This window comes from Labeo rohita, chromosome 24 (assembly GCF_022985175.1).
Source record: "Labeo rohita strain BAU-BD-2019 chromosome 24, IGBB_LRoh.1.0, whole genome shotgun sequence".
Taxonomy (NCBI): Eukaryota; Metazoa; Chordata; class Actinopteri; order Cypriniformes; family Cyprinidae; genus Labeo; species Labeo rohita.
This window is the reverse complement of record NC_066892.1, coordinates 14,891,497-14,917,365: the sequence shown is the minus strand read 5'-3', so window position 1 is coordinate 14,917,365 and position 25,869 is coordinate 14,891,497. Positions and strand designations below refer to the sequence as shown.

Genomic DNA, 25,869 nt, shown 5'->3' with positions numbered 1-25,869 from the left:
GCAGATCAGAAACTACACAGACTGTGCCTGTGTGCAGAGCAGGCAGGTCATCACACCACCCACCAGCGGCCAAGGCAACCAGCTGCAGCTTGTCATAGTGAAGACCTACCTGAACGAGAACGGATTCGCTGTGTCAGGAAAGTGTGATCGCACCTGCAACACGCTCATCCCCTTCCTCATCTTCCTGTTCATTGTTACGCTCATCACAGCTTGCGCACAGCCCTCCGCTATTATCGTCACTCTCAGGTAGGAAACTGTAACTAATGTTTCTGTTCTTTTATGATGACTATAGAGGTGCATTTTTTCTTCATTAAAAACAGAAATAATTAGGCATTTTTAACACATTTGGAATCGGTAAGAGGTTTTTGAATGAAGTCTCTTATGCTCGGCAAGACTGCATTAATTTAGTTATCATGAGCAGCATGAGCATATTATTAAAAATAGCTCTTTTCCATGGAAGCCCATTTCCGCCACTGACATTTTATCTCACAATTCTTTTTTTTTTTTTTTTTTTTTTTTTCAGAATTGCAATACAGATTCGCAATTCTGACTTTTTTCTCAGAATTGCGCATTATAAACTAGCAATTGCAAATTCTAAAGTCATAATTGCATGACATAAACTCACAATTGTGAGTTGCAAGTGCAAGATATAAACTTACAGTTCTGGCTTTTTTTTTTTGCATGATATAAACTCATAATTGACGTTTTTCTCAGAACTGCATGAAATACTCACAAATGTGAGAAATAATGTTAGAGTTATGTGATATAAACTCAATTTTTTTTTTTTGCTCAGAATTATGTGGTGATATCTCACAATTGTGAGAAATAAGTCAGAATTACATGATATAAACTTGCAATTCTGACTTTTTTCAGAATTGTGAGATATAAACTCGCAGTTGCTAGTTATAAAGTCCAATTTTGAGAGGCAAAAAAGACTGTTCTCAGAATTGCGAGTTAATCTCACAATTATGATTTAACTCATAATTGCATGTTGAAAAGTCAGAATTGCATGATATAAACTTGTAATTGTGAGTTACAAAGTCAGATTTGCAAGATATAAACTATAAATTCTGACTTTTTTTTTTTTTTTTTAGAAATGTGTGATATAAACGTACAATTGTAAGAAGTAAAGTCAGAATTACGTGATATAAACTTGCAATTCTGACTTTTTTCTTGCAAATGCAAGTTTATATCTTGCAATTCTGATTTTTTAACATGCAAATCATAATTGAGATATAAACTCGCAATTCTGAGAACATAAGTCTTTTTTGCGTCTCAAAATTGGACTTTATAACTTGTAATTGTGAGTTTGTATCACAGTTCTGAGAAAAAAAAGTCTGAATTGCGAGAGGTCAGAATTGCGAGTTTATATCACTTAATTTTGAGAAGAAAATAGAAGTTTGAGTTTATATCATGTATTTTCTGATTTTTTTTTCCTCAGAATTACAAGTTATAAAGTCCAATTTTGAGACGCAAAAAAAGACTGATATGTTCTCAGAATTGCTAGTTTACGTCTCACAATTATGATTTAACTCGCAATTGCATGTTAAAAAGTCAGAATTACAAGATATGAAGTCGCAACTGATAAAAAAGTTTATATTTGGTAAAGGGTTAAAGAGTTTATATTTGTCAATTCTGACTTTATTTCTCAGAATTGCGACTTTATTTTAGAATTGACTTTATAACTTGCAACTGCACATTTATTTCACGCAGTTTCTGGGGAAAAAATAAAAAGAATTTTGAGAGAAAAAGTCACAATTAGCTTTTTTTTTTTTTTTAATTCAGTGGCGTAAACAGGCTTCCATAGCTTGCTTTCTTAATATATTTAAAAAAAAATGTATTTATTCATTTTATAGCAAATCTAAATTTTAGCAGTCGGCTTTTTACTCCACTCTTCAGTGTCACATGATCCTTCATAATTTGTTCTCATATACTAATTCGCTGCTCAAGAAACATTTATAATTTTCAATGTTGAAAACAGTAGCTTAATATTTTTGTGGAAACTGATACTTTTTTAGGATTATTTGATGCATAGAAAACAGCATTTATTTAAAATAGAACTATATTGTAACATTATAAATGTCTTTAATGTTATGTTCAATTAAGTGCATCCTTTCTGACTGAAAATTATTAATTTCTTAAAAAAAAAAAAACTGACCCCAAATTTTTTATTTTATGCAATTATTAGTAGAGGGTATTATGGAATACAATAAAGTCATTTTGTTTTGCAGGTCAGTCGAAGAGCAGGAACGACCATTTGCTTTAGGAATGCAGTTTGTGTTGTTGAGAACTCTGGGTAAGTCACAAATGCTTTATTTACTTGGGGAATGCAAAGATTTAAAAACTAACTTTGTCATGAAATCCATCAGCCTTGTTTATTCCTGCAGCAGAGCTTTTCATATAGCACCACCTTGTGTTCTTAAACGTAAACTACAGCTCAGCATTACAAAGCATACATTTAAGTTAACCAGTGCAGCATAAAATTCAAAGCTCACAGAGTCAAACGTTTGGAAAAATAAATGGAAAGTTAATAATTCAATCTTCCTTTTACCACAATTCTTCTCTTCTTCCATGTCTGCAGCCTACATTCCCACACCTATCTACTTTGGTGCGGTGATTGACACCACCTGCATGCTCTGGCAGCAAGACTGCGGTGTTCACGGCTCTTGCTGGGAGTACGATGTGACTTCCTTCCGCTTCGTGTACTTCGGCCTGGCCGCCAGCCTCAAGTTTGTGGGCTTTGTGTTCATATTCCTCACCTGGTACTCGATTAAGTACAAAGAGGATCGCCTAGAACGCTGGCAGCGGCATCTGCCTCCTCTGGGCACCGTCAGCGAGCTCATCTGTCACGCAGGAGGCCACAAAAGCCACGCTCGTACCCGCTCCTGCCCCGTGTTCACACCCCGTCCCGAGGCCACCGACCAGCCCCGCTCAACCGTGGACACTGCAGCCAGAGCTGCCCTGGAAATGCCCTCAAAGCAATAACCCCACCTGCCCGCTCGCTGCAGGAAATGCACATTTGAGGAACGTGCGCCCTGACGTCTGCCTCCACGTGCCTTCCTGTCGGTGTCAGCGCCGACGTACGCCTGTTTTGCCTCCGCGTGGCTTTCAGGGGCTTGCTGCGCTCACCGATCTCAGTGTCACCAGTACAAGCTCACAGCAAATACAGGTTGCGTCAAAATCATGAAATATTTGCTGTCGAAGCGTATGGAAGACATCTCATGGTGCTAAATGAGGAACGGAGAGGACGTATCTCTGTATCCGGTCTTGGATTCCAAGATTGTTATATCAAAGACAGACCATAAGCACAAAAGGATATCAGTACTATGCAACGCCGTACCGCATTAAAGCCTCCTAACTGTATTATCACTATTCACAACAGTATTCCCAACAGCAGAACATCTGACATGGTCTGAACAAATCATGAAGAATTTCACTTCAGAATGGTGTTAACAACTCCCTTCTGGTTAGTTTGGAGGTGTCAATGTGATTCAGAGCTGTACTGGAACATTCAGCCTGCTGCAGAAAGATCACATGGTCTCAAATTGGCCCGTCAGCAGTAAGGTCTGCCGGCTAACAGGCTGAGCGCTGAGTGCTAAAATGCATTTGGAAAAGGACTTTGAAGCCTTGTCTTCTTATTCTTCATCTTCATAGTCATTCTGTTCAGTGATTGACTTTCAAATAGCAAAACGTGTTTAGATGCATACTGTGGGATCAGATGTTTGTTCAGTGCTCCAGTATCAGGTCTTGAAGAAGTCAGATCAATTTGATGGATTTTTTGGCGAATCCGTATTCAAACCGGTTTCGTTTTTTGCAAGTGTGAACAGCAAAAAAACGCACGAAACCTGAAGTTTACAATCCCAGTCCAAACCATGTTCATATCTGGTTTGAAATCTGATTCAAATCTGAATGGTTTGGAATGACAAGCTGGATATGTGCATTTTTCTCACTCTTTCCTTATATACACTCTAAAAAAAAAAAAAACGGTTTTGCACTGGTGGAGCCTTTTCATAGTTCCCAGAACTATTGGCAGAAGATCACGCTTTTTGATGTGTTTGCACCATAGGAACTAGGAATGTATTTACTTCCAGGAACTCCGTTTGGGAAACTAAATTAGCTCCTACTTCACATTAAGGGTCTTAAACAGTTCTATGGGAACTACCAGTGACGTAAAAATACACCTTTTTTCCCAGAATTACGTGAAATAAACTTAAAATTGTAAGAAATAAAGTCAGAATTATGTGACATGAACTCACAATCAACTTTTTTCTCAGAATGACGTGAAATAATCTCAAAATTGTACAAAATAAAGCCAGAATTATGTGATATAAACTCACAATTGACTTTTTCTCAGAATTGCTTGAAATAAACTCAAAATTGTGAGGAATAAAGTCAGAACTACGTGATATAAACTCGCAATTGACTTTTGTCAGAATTGCATGATATAAAATCACAATTGTGAGAAATAAAGTCAGAATTACGTGATATAAACTCGCAATTGACTTTTTCTCAGAATTACTTGAAGTAAACTCAAAATTGTGAGAAATAAAGCCAGAACTACGTGATATAAACTCACATTTGACTTTTCTCAGAATTATGTGAAATAAAGTCAAAATTGTAAGAAATAAAGTCAAAATAACGTGATATAAACTCGCAATTGCATTTTCTCAGAATTATGTGAAATAAACTCAAAATTATAAGAAATAAAGTCAGAATTACGTGATATGAACTCACAATTGACTTTTTCGCAGAATTGCTTGAAATAAACTCAAAATTGTGAGAGATAAAGTCAGAATTATGTGATATAAACTCGCAATTGACTTTTTTCTCAGAATTACGTGATAAACTCACAATTCTGACTTTTTTTCTCAGAATTGCATGATATAACCACAATTGTAAGAAATAAAGTCAGAATTACATGATATAAACGCACAATTCTGACTTTTTTCTCGCAAATGCGAGTTTATATCTTGGAATTCTGACTTCTTTCCTTAGAATTGTGAGATATAAACTCGTAATTGCGAGTTAAAGTCCACTTTTGTGAGAAAAAGATGTGATATAAACTCAGTTCTATTTTATTTTCTCAGAATTACGTGATATAAAATTACAATTCTGACTTTTTTTTTCAGAATTGCGTGACGAACTCACTATTGTGAGAAATAAAGTCAGAATTATGTGATATAAACTCAGTTCATACACATACAAAACACCAGCTACCTGCCATTTTTAAAAAGCCGTGTAAAAAATATTTACTCCATGAACATGGAAAACAATAATAACTGCATTTAGCTATCTGTTGTCTGCAATGTCATGTTGTTTTCTCAGTCTTGATGATATGTAACACTGCAAGTTGTCATAGGAGATTTAGTCAGATTTTTGTTCTCTTTTAATCACGTAAATTGTGCGTTTACATTCCACCTCCGTTATCACAAAAAAACAAAAACGGCTCTGATCACCCTCGATTTACCAGTTGGTGGTGTTTATAAATGCCACTAATAAAAACGTCACTTTTGGGCGCTTCAGAGTTCCTGCTGCCAGTGCGAATGCAACCAGGAAAACGTCCTGAGGGGAAATTTGGTTCTCTAGGAACCACCATGCTGGCTAGTTCCTGGAACTAAGTTCTTAGATCTACGCGGTGCAAAAGCGCCTATTGGCATAAGGTTCCATAAAGAACCTTTAACATCCATGGAACCTTTCCATTGCAGAACTGTTGAACGAAAGGTTCTTTTGGGATCCCGAAATGGAACGTCTGTGGCAGGACTGCGAAAACCCGCTTTTGGGACCTTTTTTGAGAGTGTATAGTGAAGTATGTGACTCTATAGTGAATTAGTGATCAAGTCAGTGATTTTAGACACAGAATTCCTTAAAGGGACAGTTCACCCCAAAATGAAAATTCTGTCATTAATTAAACCCTTGTGTCATTCCAAACCCGTAAGACCTTCGTTCATCTTCAGAACACAAATTAAGAAATTTATGATGAGATCCGAGAGCTTTCTGACCCTGCATAGACAGCAACGCAACTGACTAATCAAAATTATCCTCGTAGCTTCACATGCATTGCTGTCTATGTAGTGTCAGATGAAATGAAAACCAAATCAGAGTTGTGTTAAGTGTGAACAGTGTTTTAAACTCAGATTCAAATGAGGAAGAATCAGGATTCAGTCTATCGCTCATACTGCTGCTGCTGCATCCAAATACCTGAGCATGTCTGAGCAGCTTTAGCGTTAGCATTGGTAAAGCCATAGCAGAATGAGAATGGATTCTCCGCTTTGGTTGACTTATATATGAGCATGTGCTCCGGCTACAGCCTGATCCTCAAGCACTGGCTCTATTCTTATGCACCAACTATGTATAATTAAACTATTGCCTAATAATATGCAAACCTGAAATTTTCAGTACTCTGTGATGGGTTTCTAAAGCCAGTTTGGCAGTTCATTAGATGTAGTCCAGTTGCTTTTGATCAATACTACACAGTACGGAAGTCATGAAGACGTTTTTAGCCATGTGCAATAGGTATTGTTTGGTTCGGTTTTGATTAATGAGGGACTAACGTGATAGATGTGCTTAGCATGCAAACAACAAAACCCAGCTCAATCGATGAAAAAGTAATGGAGACCATGCTGTATGAATTCCATCCTATTACATATCTCCACTTTTGTAAGCCGTACTGTGTTATGATCAGAATTTCAGAACTATAATATGAGTACATACTTTTTCCAAACCTCTTATTATCAGTGTTTTTCATAAAAGATGAAATGTTTCAGAAGCTGACTTCAGTATTAGAATGTGATATTTAAAACTGGGGCGTAAGAAGTGAACTCAAGCCCTTCTTGAAATGACTTTTTCAATGTTTGTGAACTCTAAAGTGTACCGTGGTGAAAGTCTGACCTCTTTGCAGTAATCAGGAGCTCCTCATTAGTTTGACCTACAATGTGAGCTGCTCAAAATCATTCTGATGGAATCGACCATGTAGTGGCTGCAAGACAGCCTAAAATATCAAGGATCTTGAAATAGAGGAAAAATTTAATTTCAAAATGAACGTTCAAACAAATGTATTTTACTCCCCAAGTAGCCTGTTGTTTTTTTCTGCAATGTAACATTTAAAAAAAAGAGTATTTTTCCTCCATGCTTGAGGTGCCTTGGCAGAGGAACACAACAGGTTTTTTTTTTTTTCTCAAAGTGAAGAACAATTTATTTTGTGCCCATTTAAGCAATTAACTCGCTTGCCCCATTATTCAAGATCAGCTCACATTTGAAGTCAAATGAATGCATTGGTGTCTATTTTTGCTATCAGCAGGGCTGATTTCAGATCAGTGTAAAGGCCAGCTGTGTTTGTCCATCTTCAGTATACTCATGGACACAAGATGTCCTGGACTCCCACATGTGAACTGTTCATCTAGACATTTACTTTAATTCTGTCTTGGTTCTTCAATATTTTATTGACATGTATTTATTGAAATAAAAGAATTTAGAAAGAAGCGTCAATGGGGACATCACTGTATCGTGTTTCACTGTAAGTTTTCCTTGAGTTTTCATGTCATTAAAACAGTACATTTTTATATTTAATGTTTTTATTTTTTAAAAGGAATTACAGCTTTTCTTCAGAAACTAGTCTTTTTCTTTTATTATACAGTAGCGCCACCTACAGTGAGACCATCAGGAGAGGTAAAAAAGTTTTTATGGCTTTCAAGCAACTTTAATTTATTTTAGCAGGAACAAATCTTTAAGGCAACTTTCTATCCACCTTATTTTTCACGTAAGAGTGAACATGGCCATTTATCAATTTTATGGGTTTGGCTTCTGGTCTCATCCACATCCAGTTATTTTTAGCTGTACAAAATAACTCTTCTGCTGCTTGACATTGTGTATTGGTGTGTCTTACCATATTATTTTTTTTGTATTATCTTATGAACATACCAGATTGTAATGCACAGTTTTAACGTTTTCTCACGTTGTTATTCTTCTAGCTATTTCCCTTATAGCAGCCAGTGAACCGGAAGTCTCGCCCATATGCGTATACCGTGCCCTAATTACACACAACGTGACGTCAGGACAGGTGATAAAAGGTATCTTCTCCATGTTAATCGGAGTTTTTGTCCTGTGACGACGTCACGCAAAATTTATATTTTAGAAACAGTTTCTCCCTTACGAAAATTAACCATGGTTTTATTATAGTAAGTGTAGTAACCAAGTTTGTTTACGTTGATTTGTATAACCATATTATTACAAGTACCATGGTTAAACTATAGTTAGTGTAGCAAGACCATGGTTAATTTGTGGTTACCATGGTTTAACTATAGTAACCTTGCTTTTTAGGCTTTATTTTTTTGGTTAATTTTCGTAAGGGCTGTAGCAACAACATACAAAGACAGTTATAACCACAGGTACTGATTATGTGCTTTATGCTTTTCTTAAGTGTCTAATGTGAGTTACATTATCATAATTCGTGACATTTAAAGCCATATTGAAGTCAATAATAGATAATTTACCTCAGATCTTGAAAATAAATTTAAGCTAACATATACGTTAAAACTGCGAACCAATACGTGTTTTCCATGACAAAGACGATATCAGTAACTCAGTATGTAGTTTAAACAATGTTAAAAAGATTTAATATTTATGATTTAGATTATAAACTTGTCCATTTCCCCAGCAAAAATGCCTGCGCGGGCCCGCTGTGGGTTTACTGTGGGACAGTGCGGGCAGAGCAAGCCCACACTAAACCCGCTGTGGGACCCCTATGGGTTAGCGCATGTGGGCCCATAGCGGGCTTGCCCGTTTGGGCCCCCATGATAGTTTTCTGTGGGCAAGCCAGTAGTGGGCTTGCCCACACTAAACCCGCCGTGGGCCCCCTGTGGGCTAGCCCATGCGGGCCGACAGCAGGTTTGCCCTTTTGGGCCCTCATGATGGTTTTCTGTGGGCAAGCCAGCAGTGGGCTTGCCCACACTAAACCCGCCGTGGGCCCCATGCGGGGCCCACACCAGTTTGCTCAATTGGGGCCCAATGGGGATTTTCTGTGGGCAAGCCCACAAGAAAACCCAAAATTTTGCCTTTTGGGACCCCATGTGGTTTTTCTGTGGGCAGTCCATCTTGTTAACAGCAAAAGACAGCTAAAACTAAACTTTTTAAAAATGTTTTATAATTGGATTCTAATCAAAATTGTTTTTTTTTTTTTTAAGTATTGTTATATCTACATGCAAATGTTACATTTACATAACGATCGTTGCTTCTTAATGGCTGTAATATTTCAATGATTCTTGTTGCGTGTCACGGTGTTACTAACACGTTGAAGAATAAGGTATACTTTTTAAAATATATATTGTAAAATATTTGTGATAATAGGTCTCAGTCATATTTGTGATTTACAAACTGCAAAAAAATATTGCATCTTTCAACATCACTCATGCACAAAAGAACAAGACAATGGCAGATAAGAAAAAGCTTGACTTTATTTTGAAGGGACAAACTACTGTCAAATGACTTGAATGAAATGAACAGCTTTAAACTGTTAAGCGTGAAAATATATAATATAAAAGAACTGCTTGGTTTTGTCTTTAGTTTCATTGAAGCAGAAAATATATACAACAAAAAGGCAGAAGTAAGAAACACTTTGAAAAGCATCAGAGATCAAAAACATACATCAATCATGACTAATAAATACCAATCATTTCCATTTCATCGCGATGAGGTGATACATCTTTACAAGGGAATAAGAAAGCTGGACTCAAATGAATGAAGCTATTAGCTTACGTGAAGGCAAAAATAAAGCAAATACATTTCTGATTGTGCATGTTTTGCTCTAAACGCATGTAGTACTGAGACAAATGAACGGGTCTTGCATGCAAATGCTCCTATCGGGTCAAATAACTCTGCGCCGACAGCTGAAGTCTGGATGGTCGGATATGTACATCGATTCATTTCCTCAAAGCTCATTCAGAAACATACAAACTTAAACGTCTTCACCGTGAAGTGGAAACCATACGGGCAACACAAATTTGCATATGATACAGGTTGCATAATATATGCAGGTTTTTAAATCAACAAAACGTTTTGGAAACTACTAAATTTATACCCACAATTCATGTTGTCAGTGGTGTTCACTCAACTAGAGTACAATCTTGGTAAATTTGTTTAGGTAGTTACATCGTAAGTAAACCCCGCTTTATGCCTGGCCAGAATACATTTTCATTCAAGCATAGATTTAGCTCTATTAATATATTACAAATGTTTTGATATTCGAAGAACAATGTGGATTTCATTTCTTAATAAAATAATTTGTCAATAAACAGATTAGAATTCTCTCAAATCTACATAGTTACAAAATGTTAATTCTCTATATCATAGGCAACATCATCGGAAACTCTGATTTTTAATCAATAGGTAGGTTATACAGCATCATCTCGTTCGTTAAACAAGAAACAGCGACTCCTCGTGTTAACAGGCACAAAGACTAAACTTCTCCTTTGTTTTCTTTATTGCCCGAACCATGAATAAATTAAGTTCTAATGCTGAAATGCTAAACGTGAAATAATTTAACCGAAAGTGTTACTTCATAGAATTATAGATTATTAAATACTTTGCAGTTGGTGCCCCTTCCTCCACAGCTGAAACAAAAAGATGTGCTTCACACAGGTTAACGTAGGTGAGAAACGTGAACAAGCTGCATTATTTCCTCTTCTCCAGAGCACAGTGTGGCTCAGATAATATTCAGCTGGCATTTGGAGAAAAAAAATAAATAACTCGATAAGAATAAATAAAAGCAATAATGGTCAACAGATATCACAGTTAACTCACATTAGGCGATATCTGCGGCGTGTAGAATAAATTAAAAGGAACACGTTCACTTTTCTCCACCTTGTGCTGATGATCCAACACCATAAAATGGCATGAAAACAATCTTGGATTCAGAGGCAACGTCTGCGCTCTGATTGGTTCTTTTTTTTCACAGATAAAGTGCTAACTGAGGAGCCTCTGGGGGATTCGAGTACCGTTAGAAAATCCCAAGGAGCCGTTTTGTGGTACAGGAGTCTTCCTCTAGCTTTGCAAAAAAAAGTACAGACCACCGTCTCGGTCCAAAAATGACCGAGACTGATACCCCTCCAAAGGGGGTTGTTTAAATGCTGCTTGTTTTGGTGGAAATTCTCTGGAAAAAATGCCAAATAACAGCGATGGTCAAAATGCATTGCTTCTGAAAGCTAGAAAAAGTCCCTGAGATACATAATCAGCATTATGACTCCCATTGGTGCCCCTTCTGAATTCATATAAATAACCTTAGCATAATAATAATAATAATGGTAAATGTTGATAATACCACCAAAGTGGGTGAGAAGTTCTTCACCTTCCTGGCCATATGTACAAATATTCAAAAATCAGTCGGCCAGACTGAACTGAAATGTTAGCTGCCACAGCAATGGCAATAATGATAATAAAGATTGTTATAATAACTTAATGCTTCGCTAACATCTTAAAGGCAGATAATGCAAATATTGATATCCTGGGATGGAGGGTCTCCATAAAGTAAAGAAAAACAAAACATAGCATTCATTTACAATCCCCAAGTTCATTTGTACAGAAAAGCCCCTGTTAGACTTTTACAGACTCCATCACGGACAGCTTCATGGCATCTTCTAGCATCTGATTGTCTGTGAAAGTGGCCGGAGGTTCAGGGACAGAATCCGACAAGCCGATCAGAGACTCCAGGAGACACGTTCCCGGGTCGGCGGCTTGCGGAAGGCTGGGGTAAGTAGGCAACTGGAATTGAAAGAAGTTGTCCACGTGTTCGTACTCCTTTAAGGAGTTGTACAACGAGCTCGGTCCGAGACAAGGAAATCCGTCGAAGAACTCCAGGTCTGATTCGGACGACAGGCTCAAGTCCATGTAGCTAGCCGAGTGATCGATAGAAGGCGAGGGCGTGTGCGGGACGGAGATGCTGTGGAACAGCGCGTTACCTTGATTAGCGTTCTCATCTAAGAGCTCAGACATAGCTGTGTGGCTGTTGTCCATTTGTGACGTGCTGAGCCTGTCGTCCATCGTGCTGAAAATGCCGTAGCCCATTGACTCGCTCTTTTTCTGGTAGTCGCAGTTGTTGTTGCGCTCCCTAACAGAACAGTCCTCATTGTCCGTGTCGCTAAAGCTTAAGATTCTCGTAAGTCCGTTTTCATCGACGTCTAACGACGACTGCTCGCTCTGAGTGTTTTCGACAGATTCTGAGTCCTCGCTCTGGCTTGAAGAACTAGACGAATCGGTCATGTCGCTGCTACAGCTGTTCTCTCCCGCGGCTACTAGCTCCGAGTTGAAGTGAAACGTGGGTCTGTCTGGCGTAGTGCTGCTCTCTGCTGGTTGGCTTGGGGAACTGCAGTCTGGCTGGTCTTCAGAGGGCGTCTCGCTCTCTGGCGTGTGCTCCTCCAGACGCTTCTCCAACTCTAGCTTCATTATGGTGTGGATGTAGTGGGTCTGAACTCGGCTGGAGTTGAACTCGATGCGGCCTTCCGTGTTGCCACAGCCGTCTTTAGTGCAGCCACATGGGAAGGATGAATGGTCCATCTGTGAAATCAATAAACAGTACATTAATATGAAGAAAGTATACAAAATACAGCATTCACGCCATCATGTCATCTACATACAAATATAACACACATTACAACTATTTTAAAGTTTTTTTTTTTTTTTTTACAAGAGGTCTTATGCTCCCTAATGCTGCATTTATCTGATTAAAATATTGTGAAATATTATTAAAGTTTATAATAACAGCATTTTAATATATATTAAAATGCAATTTATTAATGTGAATTTTACTTCAGTCACTTTTGATTAATTTAATGCATCCTTACTGAATTAAAAATGTTGCTGGCACAATTCTGTACCGTTTGAGCTACAGGAATGAAATCTGTAAATATTACCCATAACCTTGGGATGCTTTTTCGAAATAACTGAATCGCTCACCTGACATTTGATCCCAGCCAAACTACAGCTGCAGCTCTCCGGCTCGCAGAAGCCCTGGCAGTCGCATCCACAGTCTTCTCTTGACGCCCGCAACTCATGCAGTTGGCGCTTTTCATCTTTATCGATTTTCTTCACGCCAGCGGCTTTGAGGATGGCGTATCTTTTCTTAGACGGGTAGGGATGCAGGAAGGAGCCATCATCCACGTTTACTCCACTGAGGTCGATTTCATCCTCTGGGATGTCATCGATAGTCAACTTGTCGGCCTCTTCAGATTCCTCGGTACCATTTTTGGTAAGCTGCCACAGAAAATGGATATTTATATTTACATGAACTCCAAGTCACCACTCATGTTTGACAACAATGAGAAAAACGCAAGAATACCTTCAGTTTAAGAGCTTCCAGTTTCTCCTCCCTCAATCGGTTTTTGATTTTCTCTCGCCGTAGGTGGCGCTGTGCTATGGCGAACTCTGCTAACGTGTAGCGGCGCTGGGCGCTGTGCCTCTGCACCATGCCAAGGGTGCAACCTCCCCGGCTGGGCACGCTGGTGAACCCCTGACAGCGAGGAAAGAAGAAGACCGTGACCTGGTCAAACTGCACGTTGCCTCGCCGTGTGCGCTTGGCCTTCTTCAGGATAGATGTGGCTGAGGAAAGAGAAAGAACGAGAGGATAAATATAAGACGTTCCGGCTTGTGCTGGACTTGAAAAGAAAACATTAAGTGGAAAACAGCAGGCGAATACATTCATGCTTGGAATTTCTTAATGGAAAATTAACAGCACATGTCTGAGAGCGAAAAGAGAGAGTGGTGGAAAAAAAAGAAGAAAGTTCTGTTCCTAGTATCTCATTGGGGAGTATTTGAGTAGGAAGTGTGCCAAGCGTAATGGGAAGACTTGGAGTGGGTGAGTCTCCCGTAAACATCAAGATCACATTAACGTTGTTGCGCATGCACTAAATCTCCACTAGATGGCAGGCTACACACAGCAAATCAGCCCAGCGCTCTAACCACATTACAAACAAACAATATTCCACTACTTAACATCAGAACAGATGTCCAAATATTTCAGCTAATAGTTTTCGGTCTAATCCAGTCATATGCAAAGACAACTGCATTCCTCTTTGCTCATGTCTGACAAACAATCCACCCAGGAATTTCCCCTTGGCACTAAAGTGTGCAAGGAGCATAACGCATCCAAAATCACAACCCAGCGGCTAGATGATCTGGAAGCCTGAGGTTTTTATAAGTGGTGAAGGCACTCAAGACGGTTGCTATTTAACAACATGAACCCCATCTTTAGACAAGACATGCCATCTGTCCACACTTTCCTTTTAAATTACTCCTACAACCTGCCAAAAAATCAGCATTTTTACCAAATGAATCAGTCAACGTCAGTGGTTGAACCGTCTCAAAGGAAAAGGAATTTTCTTCTTGAACCAAGAAAACCTTATGTTTTTACTCGTAAATTCCTTGTACTCTTTATTTTGAATTGTTAGCCTCTGTGAGAGAGAAGCACATTCTCCCTTGAGGCCACCAGCTCACCGATTGTTATCTGAAGGGAATGAAGGAGATGGATCTTACTGTCCCTACAGCTGGTTTATATTAGACTTGCAATGGTGGGAACTCATCCTTGCACATTTTCCTATCTAGAAAAAAGAAAAGTCTAATGGAAACCACAAATGCTCTCATATGCCCTCATATACAGGCAAGACTTTCTCAGAAATACTACGGCATGTTATTGTTTGAACAACAGAGCAGCTTTGTGTATTATCAAGTTGGTATTGGAGATTAGAGTAAGCAAGCACTGACTTCTCAATGACATCTGTTACGCAACAAGACGGTCTGATTCTGGTGACTCCATCCACCTAGTGTGCTCAAAAATTGATACTCTGTGGATGTTAGTCAGAGTTGAGGCATGTTTTATTTTAAGTCAATGGAAACAAGGCAATGAGGGACAGACAAAGAACATGTTCCGTGGTTTGTACTTTTGAGTGTGTTGTTGCCAACCATTACGCAACAGTGAAAATACATCCAAAAATCAGAAAACATGGTTTGTGAATGTTAGACATGTGCAAGCTACTGAACAGACTGTACACTACCATTCAAAAGTTTGGGACGGTATTTGTTATTTTGAATTCAACACGGATGCATTAAATGGTTTTAAAGGGATAGGAAATGCATTCATAATGTCACTTACACTTCTAAAGGTTTTATCATTACTTTCTAATATCAAAGAATCAAAAAGCATCACAGTTTCTGCAAAAATCACAAGAACAACAATTGAATGCTAGTATGCATCTGTCACTCACAGCTTTGTTTTCATTCCCGTCAAATTAAATATGCCGTCTATCCTCACAATGCTCCATTCTCTGACTTTGTTTCATAAACACAAGCAGACAGCCGTATCGTTTCCCTTCCTCTCTTCTTCATCCTTCCCTTCCTGCTCCGCACCCCTCTTGCCTTTCTCAGCACCTGTGCTGGGTTCATGCCCAGTGCTCAGACAAAGCTCTGCGTTCATTCTGTCTCCGTCACATGGCACGCTCGCTGGCTCCCTGCCCTGCCATCCTGGGAAACTCACAACTGTTTGCTTTCCCTACCCTGACTCACCCCAACAACCTGGATGGAGGGCCTATAGGAGGTGACCTCATGAATGGGGCATGCATCAAAACATCCCGTGTAATTAGTTGCATCCATGCAATTAATCTCAGACCCTCTTTTATCTCAGTAACACCTTATCAGGTAGGACACATGGTTGAGATAAGCCTTACAGACCTCATGCATGAGAAATAGGACTTGAAGGAAGTCTCAAGTTCACACAAAAATGAACATGTAGATGAGTTTCTGTATCAAAACAGATTTGGAGAAATTTAGCATTACATCATATGCTCACTGCTCTGCAGTGAGTGGGCTTTTTGCTTTTGACTTATTGACTGGAGTTGTGTTGACTGCTTGTGGATTATTTTGATGTTTTTAATCAGTTGTTTGGACTCATTCTGACAGCACCCATTTTTTTGCTGCAGAGGATCCACTGGTGAGTTAAATTCACCAAAACTGTTGCGACGAATAAACTCTACATCTTGCAACTTAATCAGAGAATAAATGAGTTGTCAAGAGGGGAAACTCACTGTTGAAGGATGTTGCAGGGGAGCTGGGGTTGCTGGGGGTCGAATCCAGGGTGTCGGAGTAGCAGCTCTCCCCATCCGAGTCCCACTCAGAGTAGGCAGAGGAGGAGAGAGAGGAAGGGGAGGAGGAAGAGTAGCACTGGTCCTCCTCCACCTCCTCATACTTCCTCTTGAGAACCCCGCTCATGGCGCTAGCGTTTGGTGATCTGTGGGAAACAAAGACAGAAGCATTACAAGAGTGTAAAAAGGGCAAAAAATAAAACTAATTTATTTTGCTATGGAAATGGTATCGATATTGCAAGCAGCGCTCTTATTGTTCTAAATGTCCAGTGAGGTTTTTAAATACAAGCTATGAGCATTTACTCTCCAAACAAGCAGCTGACCACACTTTATGCTGCCTCTGAGCAGTGAGGAAAACAGGAAGCAATCAATCACGTCTCTTTGCTGCAAGTCAACAATTACCAGACCCTTCACCCACTTCCAAATCCAATCGCTTAGACAAATACATTGATTAGAATGGGGGTTGATTACACAGCCACATTAGTGAGGAGGGGAAATATAGGTTACCCCACTCAAAAAACACACACAACCCAGGGCCGGTAGCGGCAATTACGCTTTACACAGCTGCTAAATGCATTTTATGAGACTCTGTAGTAAATGTGTGTACAGCTTGGCACAGTAAACATGTTTATGTAAGCCCAGACTGCATTTGTCGCTGCTCCTGTGGAGAGGTTGCTTATTGGGCAATAAAAGCAATCAATCCTTTGGCAGGAAGAGTCTAGCCGGTGCCCACCAGCTTTTAAGGGTCAGAGCCGGTGCAGCACAGTGGCGTTTACACGAAACCATCATTTGATACTGGCGGCTGTGGGCTCGTTTGTTTCTCTGCCCTGAGATAAACCCCAGTCAGCTATAGTTCACCTCAGGCTCGGCTTCTCGATGCACTCCACAGCTCAGAGGAGTTCATGCTGAAACAGGCAGAATGGAAGGAAGGAAGGAAGAGGGAAAAGACGGAAAGCGTTTGATTTAGAGATGAGAGTTTTCACTGCTGCTTGAAGGTGTGACAGCTATGCTAACTGAAAGAAAGGGCATTTTTTTCCAAAAAAATTAAGTGATAATGAGCAGTAAATAAGGGTTTTAAAACAAGCCTTGTCGCCAGCAAGACAAGCCACTTCGAAGAAAAAGTGACAGACGGTCGTGACTGGCAGATTACACATCTCATGATGTTGGTCTATGGTGTGTCATCGACAAAAAATAATAAAGACCCAAATGACAGTGATTCATCCCTGCCATATACAGAGTGACTAACACAATATGACTCAATAGTAGTCTGCCATTTGTCTAATAATCAACCTTTGGATTTACTTTTATATTATCAAAGCATACGAGTACGAACACTTCTGGTGCCACTGTATTTAAAAATTTGGAATTCAAATTGACCACTCTAATAACTGACTTAATTCACTTTACTTTATACAAACAAAAACAGTATGGAATTGCTCATATTTGCTCATCTCTGATCTTCAGACACAAGTATGTAGACTTGCTTTTCCCACAGGTTGTTTTGTTTACAATCAGACAAACTTCTATTTCTGTTCATGTGTGTTTCACACATTAGTGTCGCGGTCGCAACGTGCCAGACGTCGAGGGCACGTCTGTGCCGTCTGCACATTCAGCCGCGTCTGCCAGATATCGCTGCCAAGGTGAGTCTTTATCTTCGTCTGAACCTGACAATATCTTCCACAAGTCAAACTTATCTGCTCGTGCAACACCCCAACAAGAGGAACTATAGTTAGAAAGTTATGCAATAGTTTGTGCCCCACTCAGACAGATAAATGACACAGCAAACAGTCGACTTGCCTGAAAACAGCAGCAGAGGCGAAGGACATAATCTATTTTTACTGCAAACAGTATGTGTCCAGATCTGTCCTCATTTGCATCGGGGAGCGTGAACCCTTACATGCTACGTCTTGATTGAAAACAAGCAGCTTTGTGCACAGACAAGCCCAAAGGAAAATCTTTTTATACAAACGGCAAGATGGCGAGGGAGAACCTGAGACTTGGCTCCCGCCACACATGCGGAGAAGGTTGCAAAACAAAGAATTCCTCCTCATCTGCTTATTTGACTAGTAAATTGGCTTTCCCCTTTTCTCACCATCACATTTCTAGGAAATCCACTCTGGCTTTGAATAAGAAACTACCTGCAAATGTTGCTCGTTCCCGAAAGAAAAAGAGAGAATCCCTGAGGATGGCATGCATGCCTTACCAAGCAGAGGAGTTTTAATTAAGGACTCTGGACAGTGAGATAGAGGGGGGAGAGAGAGTGCGAAACCTGGGTGTTAGAAGTGGGTCATTGTCTCTTGACTGCAGCCTACCTGACACATTGATTTGTTAATCTTGCTTAACGGGCAGAAACAATGACGACGAGCTAATCCCAGGAACAAGAGAGGGGGGATGCGAGGGGCTCAGCTGGAGGTCAATCTGGAGCTTGTCCTGTTGCACTCCAACATCAGCGGCGACTAGAAATACGAGCGAGAATCTCACAAATGCGAAGTCAAAACACACATAAATCTGCTACAGAGCAAGTCTGGATTTTACATTCACATCCAGGCAGAAGCAGTCACCGGTGAAGTATCCCAGAAGCTCCAAGCAGGTGAAACGTCCATAGTGAAGCATAAATTATGCAAGACTGATATTCCAACAAAGGCACTGCACTGATGAGGTATTCTCAGTGCCGCTGTCACAAATAAATCTTGTGCAGAAAGCACAGATCTTCAGCCATTTGCGGTTTAACGTAGTGCAAGTTAACCACACAGGCTTCATTAAAACTTTTTGAACTCCCCCGCTTGTCCTGCTTCCAAAAAGCAGCCTGTCTGTAAACAGTGGAATCCCGACCTGCTCTTATGCAAGAGTGTTGACTTTGCCCCTCCAGCTCACAGCTTCCAACCAGATGATAATCAGCAGCATGTACCTCATCTAAAAAGTGCGACTGTGATAACAGCCTGCTAAAGACGGTGTAAAAACCCTTGCGAGATAAGTGGAATCAAATCCAGATTCCACAATAAAAGAAACTCTCCCCCTGCTGGTCGGCCCTTAAGAACTGCAGCCAAGGAGGAGGGAGTCGCGTGTTGTGCCGATCATCACTCTAGATGCTCAGCTACGCCAGAGACATTCTGTTCCTGAACCTCAACCCATGCAGAGTACACATTCATCCCAAATAGGAGCGTGCACGCTGATGTGGGAGGAGGGTAGCCGGCGAGAACTTTAAACAAATAAATAATACGATGTCTCCAGCCCACAGGAATTCTCCCCTGGCAACGGCGACACATTCTGTAATAGTCTATCTATCCCAGATGTGTCTGTGTAGTCCAGACCGCTATTGCCCAAGAGGAACCACCTCAGACAGACAGACACACACATCTATAAAAACACCTGATGGGGCGTCACGAGTCATCAGTGATTACATTATTAGGGTGGAGATGATCGGTCTCCCAGGCTCTCTTCATCATACTGTGCATTTGCAAATTTGAAACAGACAAAGACTAAAACAGACCAAACATTGTGCTGCAGAGTATGAAAGTTTACTTTACTGACATTCTGAGTGAAATTTAGTATCTGACTAAGACAATAATTTTAACTTTAAAACCAGAGAAAACAGTGTTTACAAAGTACAAGATTAAATGAAACTTAAACTGAATAAATGGATAAAATAAGTTACTTAACACATCTAACACTACTATAATGATCAGGAAGAAAATATTCACAGTAACAATTGCTGTGTTCAATTTTAGGATGGAGGTCCCTCACATCAGGATGATCATGTGAGACCCTGGACCACAAAACCAGTCATAAAGATACATTTTTTTTAATTGCTGAATAAATAAGCTTTACATTGATGTATGGTTTGTTAGGATAGGACAATATTTGCCTGAGATCAAAATCAAAATATTGAGAAAATCGCTGTTGTCCAAATTAAGTTCTTAGCAATGCATACTACAAATGTACAAAATATCTTCATGGAACATGATCTTAATACAATACAATGTATTGTTGCCTATTGCTACAAATATACTCTTGCTACCTATGACTGGTTTTGTGGTCCAGGGTCACACATTTGGGCCTCTGTGACATCTTAAAACACCCTCTGAAAATAATTTCACAGTTTAGAGTGAATCATTCCTCACATTTTAAGTCAACAAGTGGAAAATATGATCGCTCAGGAAACTGCCTAAACTGAAAGAAGATATTTCCATCACACATGGAACAATTTGCATCAATATCCGAAATGCAAACTTCCAACAGAGTGCGCAAAGTGTAGCTTCCTCGAAAAGTCATCAGCACGAGTTTGTTCTGACTAACTTAATGGTGACAAAACAAACACAAGGCATCTTTACCAATCTCCCATGGGAGAGTATTCGTGTGTGTCTAGGGTGGGGGAGCTCAGGGGTCAGCCGCTCACGTCTGGGGCGCTCGCTGGTACCTCACAAGCTGGGAGGAATGTTACAGAGTGACAAAACAGATGGGATCCCTCTACTTCTCTGGTTTAGAGACATCAGGACCTCCACCTCCCCCAATACAACTGAACTATCCCAAATAAGAACACCCAGTTTGTGGGTGGGAGCTTAATAGAAAGATGTACACTAATGATGTTGACATCATTATGACTGGTTTAAATAAGACACTACCCAGAAATGTCACTTAAACCAGCTGACTGATTCACTGGTGAGTGGCTGATTTAAATGACCACGGTACACGTGCAAGTTCACACCTCATCAACCCAGAAGTAAGCAAACAAAATAACGTTTATCATACAGGACCCATAAAAGATAAGTATAACGTGTACTCCAACTCAAAACAACAACTCACTTGTGACCAAGTGCAACACAGTTTGAAAGACAAAAACACAATGAAAGACTTCCTTAAGTTGACTTTGCAAGTTGAAGTATGCAAACGAACTACGAGGGACAATATTAATTATTTAACATAAACACACTCAAACTTTCAAAACAAAAACGCGCATAAGATTTAAGAATAAGTATTTTGACAACACACAAACGCCTATAAATTTACATACAAGCTCAAACATTCAGGGACTGTGAATTACCTCAGGAAAATTATCCAGCGAATATGTAAGCAAAAAACGAGTGTGAAATGAGAACATCAGGTTACATTTTCACCTCAGTTATTCCAATCACGCCGCGCACAACGTGTCAGCAATTGCTGACGAGCCTCCCTGTGATTGATTGATGCCAATCACAGCAATCATTACATATTTATAAGCCTATAAACTTTTCTAACATATCATTAAAACAACAAATGCTTAATTTTAAAGCAAGTGGTTGTTAGTGAATAATTTACATTTGTATACAAATACACATTTTAATGACCTCAACCAAGCTCGGATCAAGTAAGGTCTCCCTCAAACCTGCGTTCAGCCTTGCGTTCACCCACGGTGACGTCACTGAGGACTGGAAGTGCATCTGAGCGCAGATCTGCAGGCAGACTATTGAAATGATGCGGTGTGGCACCTTAAGGAGTCGCTCGCGTTTCAGAAGACACACCAGCTCTCTAAACGTGAACGAGGAATGCACTCAACACATAACACACATCCAAACCAGCAATTACGGCTTATTGGATACACACACTATGCTGGAATTCTGCCAGTGGATCCGATCGGAACCGAGAACGAGATTTTACGCGAGAGTGGCAGAGAAAACGCTTAGATTTATTCTTAACACTTAAAAACGTTTAAGAGTTTATTAGTGAAACGAAATTAACAATACACTAATAAACACACAAGACAATGGTGAAAAACGTAAACTTTAGTTATTAGTTTTTTCTAGCACACAACAATGTCCTTGGCTATTTGGAATAGTTACACAACACATTTTATCTGTTTACACTGGAACACTGAAACTATCTGGCTGGACTCCAGCACCGAGGTTTGCCTATTAGACACATTACAAGTGCAGCGTTAAACAGCGCGGAGCTCCGCTACTCACCGATAACGTGTCCGATCAGCATTAGTATATCACAAAAGAGAGAAAACGAAGAAGCGGTAATAATCCAAGTGATACGACGGCGCGTTTATCCGTATAGAGCTCCCGTTCTGTCCGTGCGGCTATTGTGCGCTCGCTCGCTCGGCTACTGAAGCGGCAGCTGAAGCTGTTCCTCTTGTCTGAAGCAGGCGGCTGAGCAGCGCAGTCTTTTCGTCAGTGGAAAACTCCCTCCTGGCGTGTGACGCAGGCGGTGACACTGCCCACGCGCCGCTTCCTGCCTTCGGCGCGGAGCGACACTCCTCCTGGCGCGCTCGCATCCTGACAGAGAATCACTATAGTAACATGATTGAGAAAGGACCGGAACACAATAACCGCGGGTTATGGGAAACAGTAAGTGTTTCACTGCCCTGAAAAAAAATATACTGTAGCAGTGTAACGTTAGTAGCTCCTGTAAATATCGTAGCAGTCGTAGTAAATAGTATTTCCTTAAAAAGACTTTTCAGAATCTTTCTGCTAGTTATGTAAAATAGTTTATTTACTATGGTAAATAATAGCCTATATAAATATATTACATAGCATTTATCTAATATATGCATGTATATCATTTAAATATATGATTTACTCTAGACGCTGCTTTTTGAATGTTATCAACATTTTTAACTATGTTGTGACTGAGTAAATGTAGTTTGATGTTGTCCGGGTGGTTATTATTCGTCATTTCCTGAGTCAGCCTCCTATGAATTAATGAGTCATAAATCTTTTGCATCATTTAGTAGTAAATCCTGTTTTGCTTTTGCATCATTCAGTAGCAGAACGTGTAAAACCATTGCTTAATTTATTGGTTAGGTTGTTGCAGACGTGCTGTATTGACGTGCACTTAGACATACTAAATGAGTCATTTCATTACATTTTCTACGTTTTCTAAAGTAAAGGCAATTCAGAGAACTGTTTCTGAACGCATTCTAAATATTAGATATGTATTGCCAGCAGACGTGTCCATATTTAATAATGCTTTACGCAGATTTTCAAAAACAGACATAGATGTTAACTAAAATATTTAATCAATTAAATTCAAATATTTTATGGAACAATATACTGGGAATTCTAAATATAAAATAAAATTTAATGTAAATTAAATTAAAATATTTTGAAGAATATACTGGGAGCTCCAGTAAAATAAACTAAAATAAAATGGTGAAAAATTGAATTTTTAATTAAATTAATTTCATTTATTTATTTTTTTTTGTAGAATACACTGTAAAATAAAATAAAGTGAAATATTTGAAACAATAATTTTTCATTTAAATTAAATTAAATTAAATTATTTTTAAGAATAAACTGGAAACTCTAAATATAAAATAAAATATTTACATTATTGATTAAATTATTGAATTAAATATTTTAAAAATATTTTTATTTTGTAGAATATACTGAGAAATACATACATAAATAAATAAATTAAATAAACAAAATTAAATTCAATTTAATTATTTTTGAAGGATATACTGGGAACTCCAACAAAATGAAATAAAATCTATTTTAAAATTACATTTTAAATTGATTTTAATTCATTAACTAAATAAAATGAAAATATAAAAAATAATAATTTAAATTAAAATATTTTTGAAGAATTTTCTGGAAACTAAATCTAAAATAAAATACAATATTAAAACATGTAAATTAAATTAAATGCTGGGAACTCTAAAATAAAATAAAATAAAAATGTGAAGAATATACTGGGAACTCCAATAAAATAAAATAAAATATATTTTAAATTAAATCAAATTATTATTTTTTTTGTAAAACATACTCTAAAATAAAATAAGATAAAAATATTATAAATATATATATATATGTATATATATGTGTGTATATATATAGATATATATATATATATATATATATATATATATATATATTTTTTTTTTAATTTAATGATTTTTGAAGAATATACCAGGAACTAGATATAATTAAATATATATAAAAAAAATTAAGTTATTTTTATTTTGTAAAATATATTGGGAACTATAAAATAAAATAAAATAAAATAAAATAAAAGTCATATGACTTGGAATACAGTGCATATATTTTTTTCCATTTATTAAAATCCATGTAAAAGCAATTCAGAGAATTGTTTCTAAACACATTATAAATATTAGAAACATATATTGGTTTGGGCCCCAGCAGCAGACACGCCCCCAGATTTTCAACTTATCTTATGTACTTCAGGGGTTTTTATCATTAAAATTTGGCTGGGTGCTAAACAACACATTTTTCTGTGGTGTGACAAACTCACAACACATTTAATATTGCTTTACACAAACTGGGGATGAAGGCAAGTTCAAGGTGAATCACCGTGATTTCAGGTATGACTGAACATTGCTTCTCCTCCTATCTCAAGCATCAGTGTTACAGCTGTGTCATCATTACCTGCGCACGCCTGCATGACACAGAACTCCACTAATGCAGCATTTATCAGAACGATGTACAGCACAGACGTGTTTAGGAGGAGTAAACTTTCAGTTTCTAGAGAAAAAGGGAGTGCTGCCAGTATCACACAGGTGTAAAACTTTTGGGTGGAGCCAACAAAAGACAGCTAGTGTTTGCGTACAGAGTATAATAATCGAACACAGGACCACGGCCCTCATTTTTAAAGGGCTTCGGTCATCGGGGTCCCATCCCAAAACAAATAGGCAGGTCTGATGGCATGCTGAGAGTCACAGGTCTGTTGTTGTTGCAATACACAAATCACACTGATAGACTCAGCTGTGCTCAAATCACTACTCCTGAACACTTTATAGTTAATGTTGCCATTTACATGAGCAATTCTGCGTTCATGTTACTAATGGGTGTTTACTTACGATTCATCAGCGTTGGTTTACTTATTAGTGCACGTGTGGAGACAACTGGAATGTACTGTAGATAGTCTCTGCCTGATTAACCTGGCTGTCGCCTGCATGCTTTTAAACACTGTTCAAGCGTATCTAGACAGTCTGCCTTTTGGCACTTTGTCACTTCTCTAACCACTGCTGGTGTTAAAGAGATTGGTTGACTGTGTCACTGTGGTCTTGAACAACGGAAGAACTTGTTGAAGAGAGAAACAGAAACTCAGTAAGCTTTTATTACTGTTACACACAATAAGATTGATAAAAGATGGCTCGGGACATGAAAGAACTCATCACAAATTCCCCAAGTGAAAAAAGTTCAAGGCATGAACAGTGATACTCACAAATGTTTGTCTGCTCTTCCAAGAAAAGAAGCCTCGGGAGGGGGAGGGGAATGATTTTGCCAGGGCCACTGGCTCAGGCCTGCATATATTACCCACTATGTCTTTAAAAGTGTGCCAGAGACTTTACCGCAGAGGACGCCCCACATCGGGAACAATAATGGCCCTCAATGCTTACCATCTGCAGGGAGAAAAAAAGCCATTGCTGCACGTGTTCTTAGCGGCACCTCACATGAACTGACTCGCACATTACTGAGCTGGAATCATATACCTCACTGAATGCATTAGAAAACAAGTGCATGCTGAAGTTGCACATTCAGCTTTTAAAGGGAAAGGTCACTCAGAAATTACAATTCTGTACATATATCATTACTCACCTCACAAGGTGAATTTTTGAAAAATGTCCAGCCCCAAAACTTAAAAAATAAAATAAAATAAATAAATTAAAGCATTTTTGGAAGAATATAAAATAAAAAAAGAAAATATAAAAAAAAAAAAATTACACTAAAATAAATTATGTTTTTAAGAATAAACTGGGAATTCTACATTTGAAGAATAATAAAAATAATAAAAAATAAACTAAAATCTT

The 25,869-nt window shown here is 38.7% G+C and overlaps 2 protein-coding genes across 2 annotated transcripts in view; one reads left to right on the top strand and one right to left on the bottom strand.

Annotated features, from left to right (window-relative positions):
- Positions 1-7,697, top strand: part of LOC127155942 (solute carrier organic anion transporter family member 5A1) — a 62,402-nt gene extending 54,705 nt beyond the window's left edge. The window contains exons 8-10 of the mRNA XM_051098556.1: positions 5-246; positions 2,232-2,296; positions 2,582-7,697. Coding sequence (XP_050954513.1) covers positions 5-246; positions 2,232-2,296; positions 2,582-2,985 — 711 coding nt within the window. The 3' untranslated portion in view covers positions 2,986-7,697. The remainder of the gene's footprint in view (positions 1-4; positions 247-2,231; positions 2,297-2,581) is intronic.
- A 1,734-nt stretch (positions 7,698-9,431) lies between these two features.
- Positions 9,432-22,256, bottom strand: csrnp1b (cysteine-serine-rich nuclear protein 1b). Its single transcript, XM_051097882.1, has 5 exons — positions 22,058-22,256; positions 16,062-16,264; positions 13,325-13,584; positions 12,943-13,239; positions 9,432-12,543 (listed from the first exon to the last, which is right to left on the bottom strand). The coding sequence occupies exons 2-5, from the start codon at positions 16,243-16,245 to the stop codon at positions 11,584-11,586; spliced, it is 1,701 nt and encodes a 566-aa protein (XP_050953839.1). The 5' UTR covers positions 16,246-16,264; positions 22,058-22,256; the 3' UTR covers positions 9,432-11,583.
- Between the last annotated feature and the right edge of the window lie 3,613 nt (positions 22,257-25,869).

Coding starts and splice junctions, on each gene's coding strand:
- csrnp1b (XM_051097882.1), bottom strand. CDS start 16,245: ATGAGCGGGGTTCTCAAGAGGAAGTATGAGGAGGTGGAGGAGGACCAG. Junction 13,240..13,324: donor TGGAAGCTCTTAAACTGAAG/GTATTCTTGCGT, acceptor TTTCTGTGGCAG/CTTACCAAAAATGGTACCGA. Junction 12,544..12,942: donor TGGCTGGGATCAAATGTCAG/GTGAGCGATTCA, acceptor TTGATTTCACAG/ATGGACCATTCATCCTTCCC.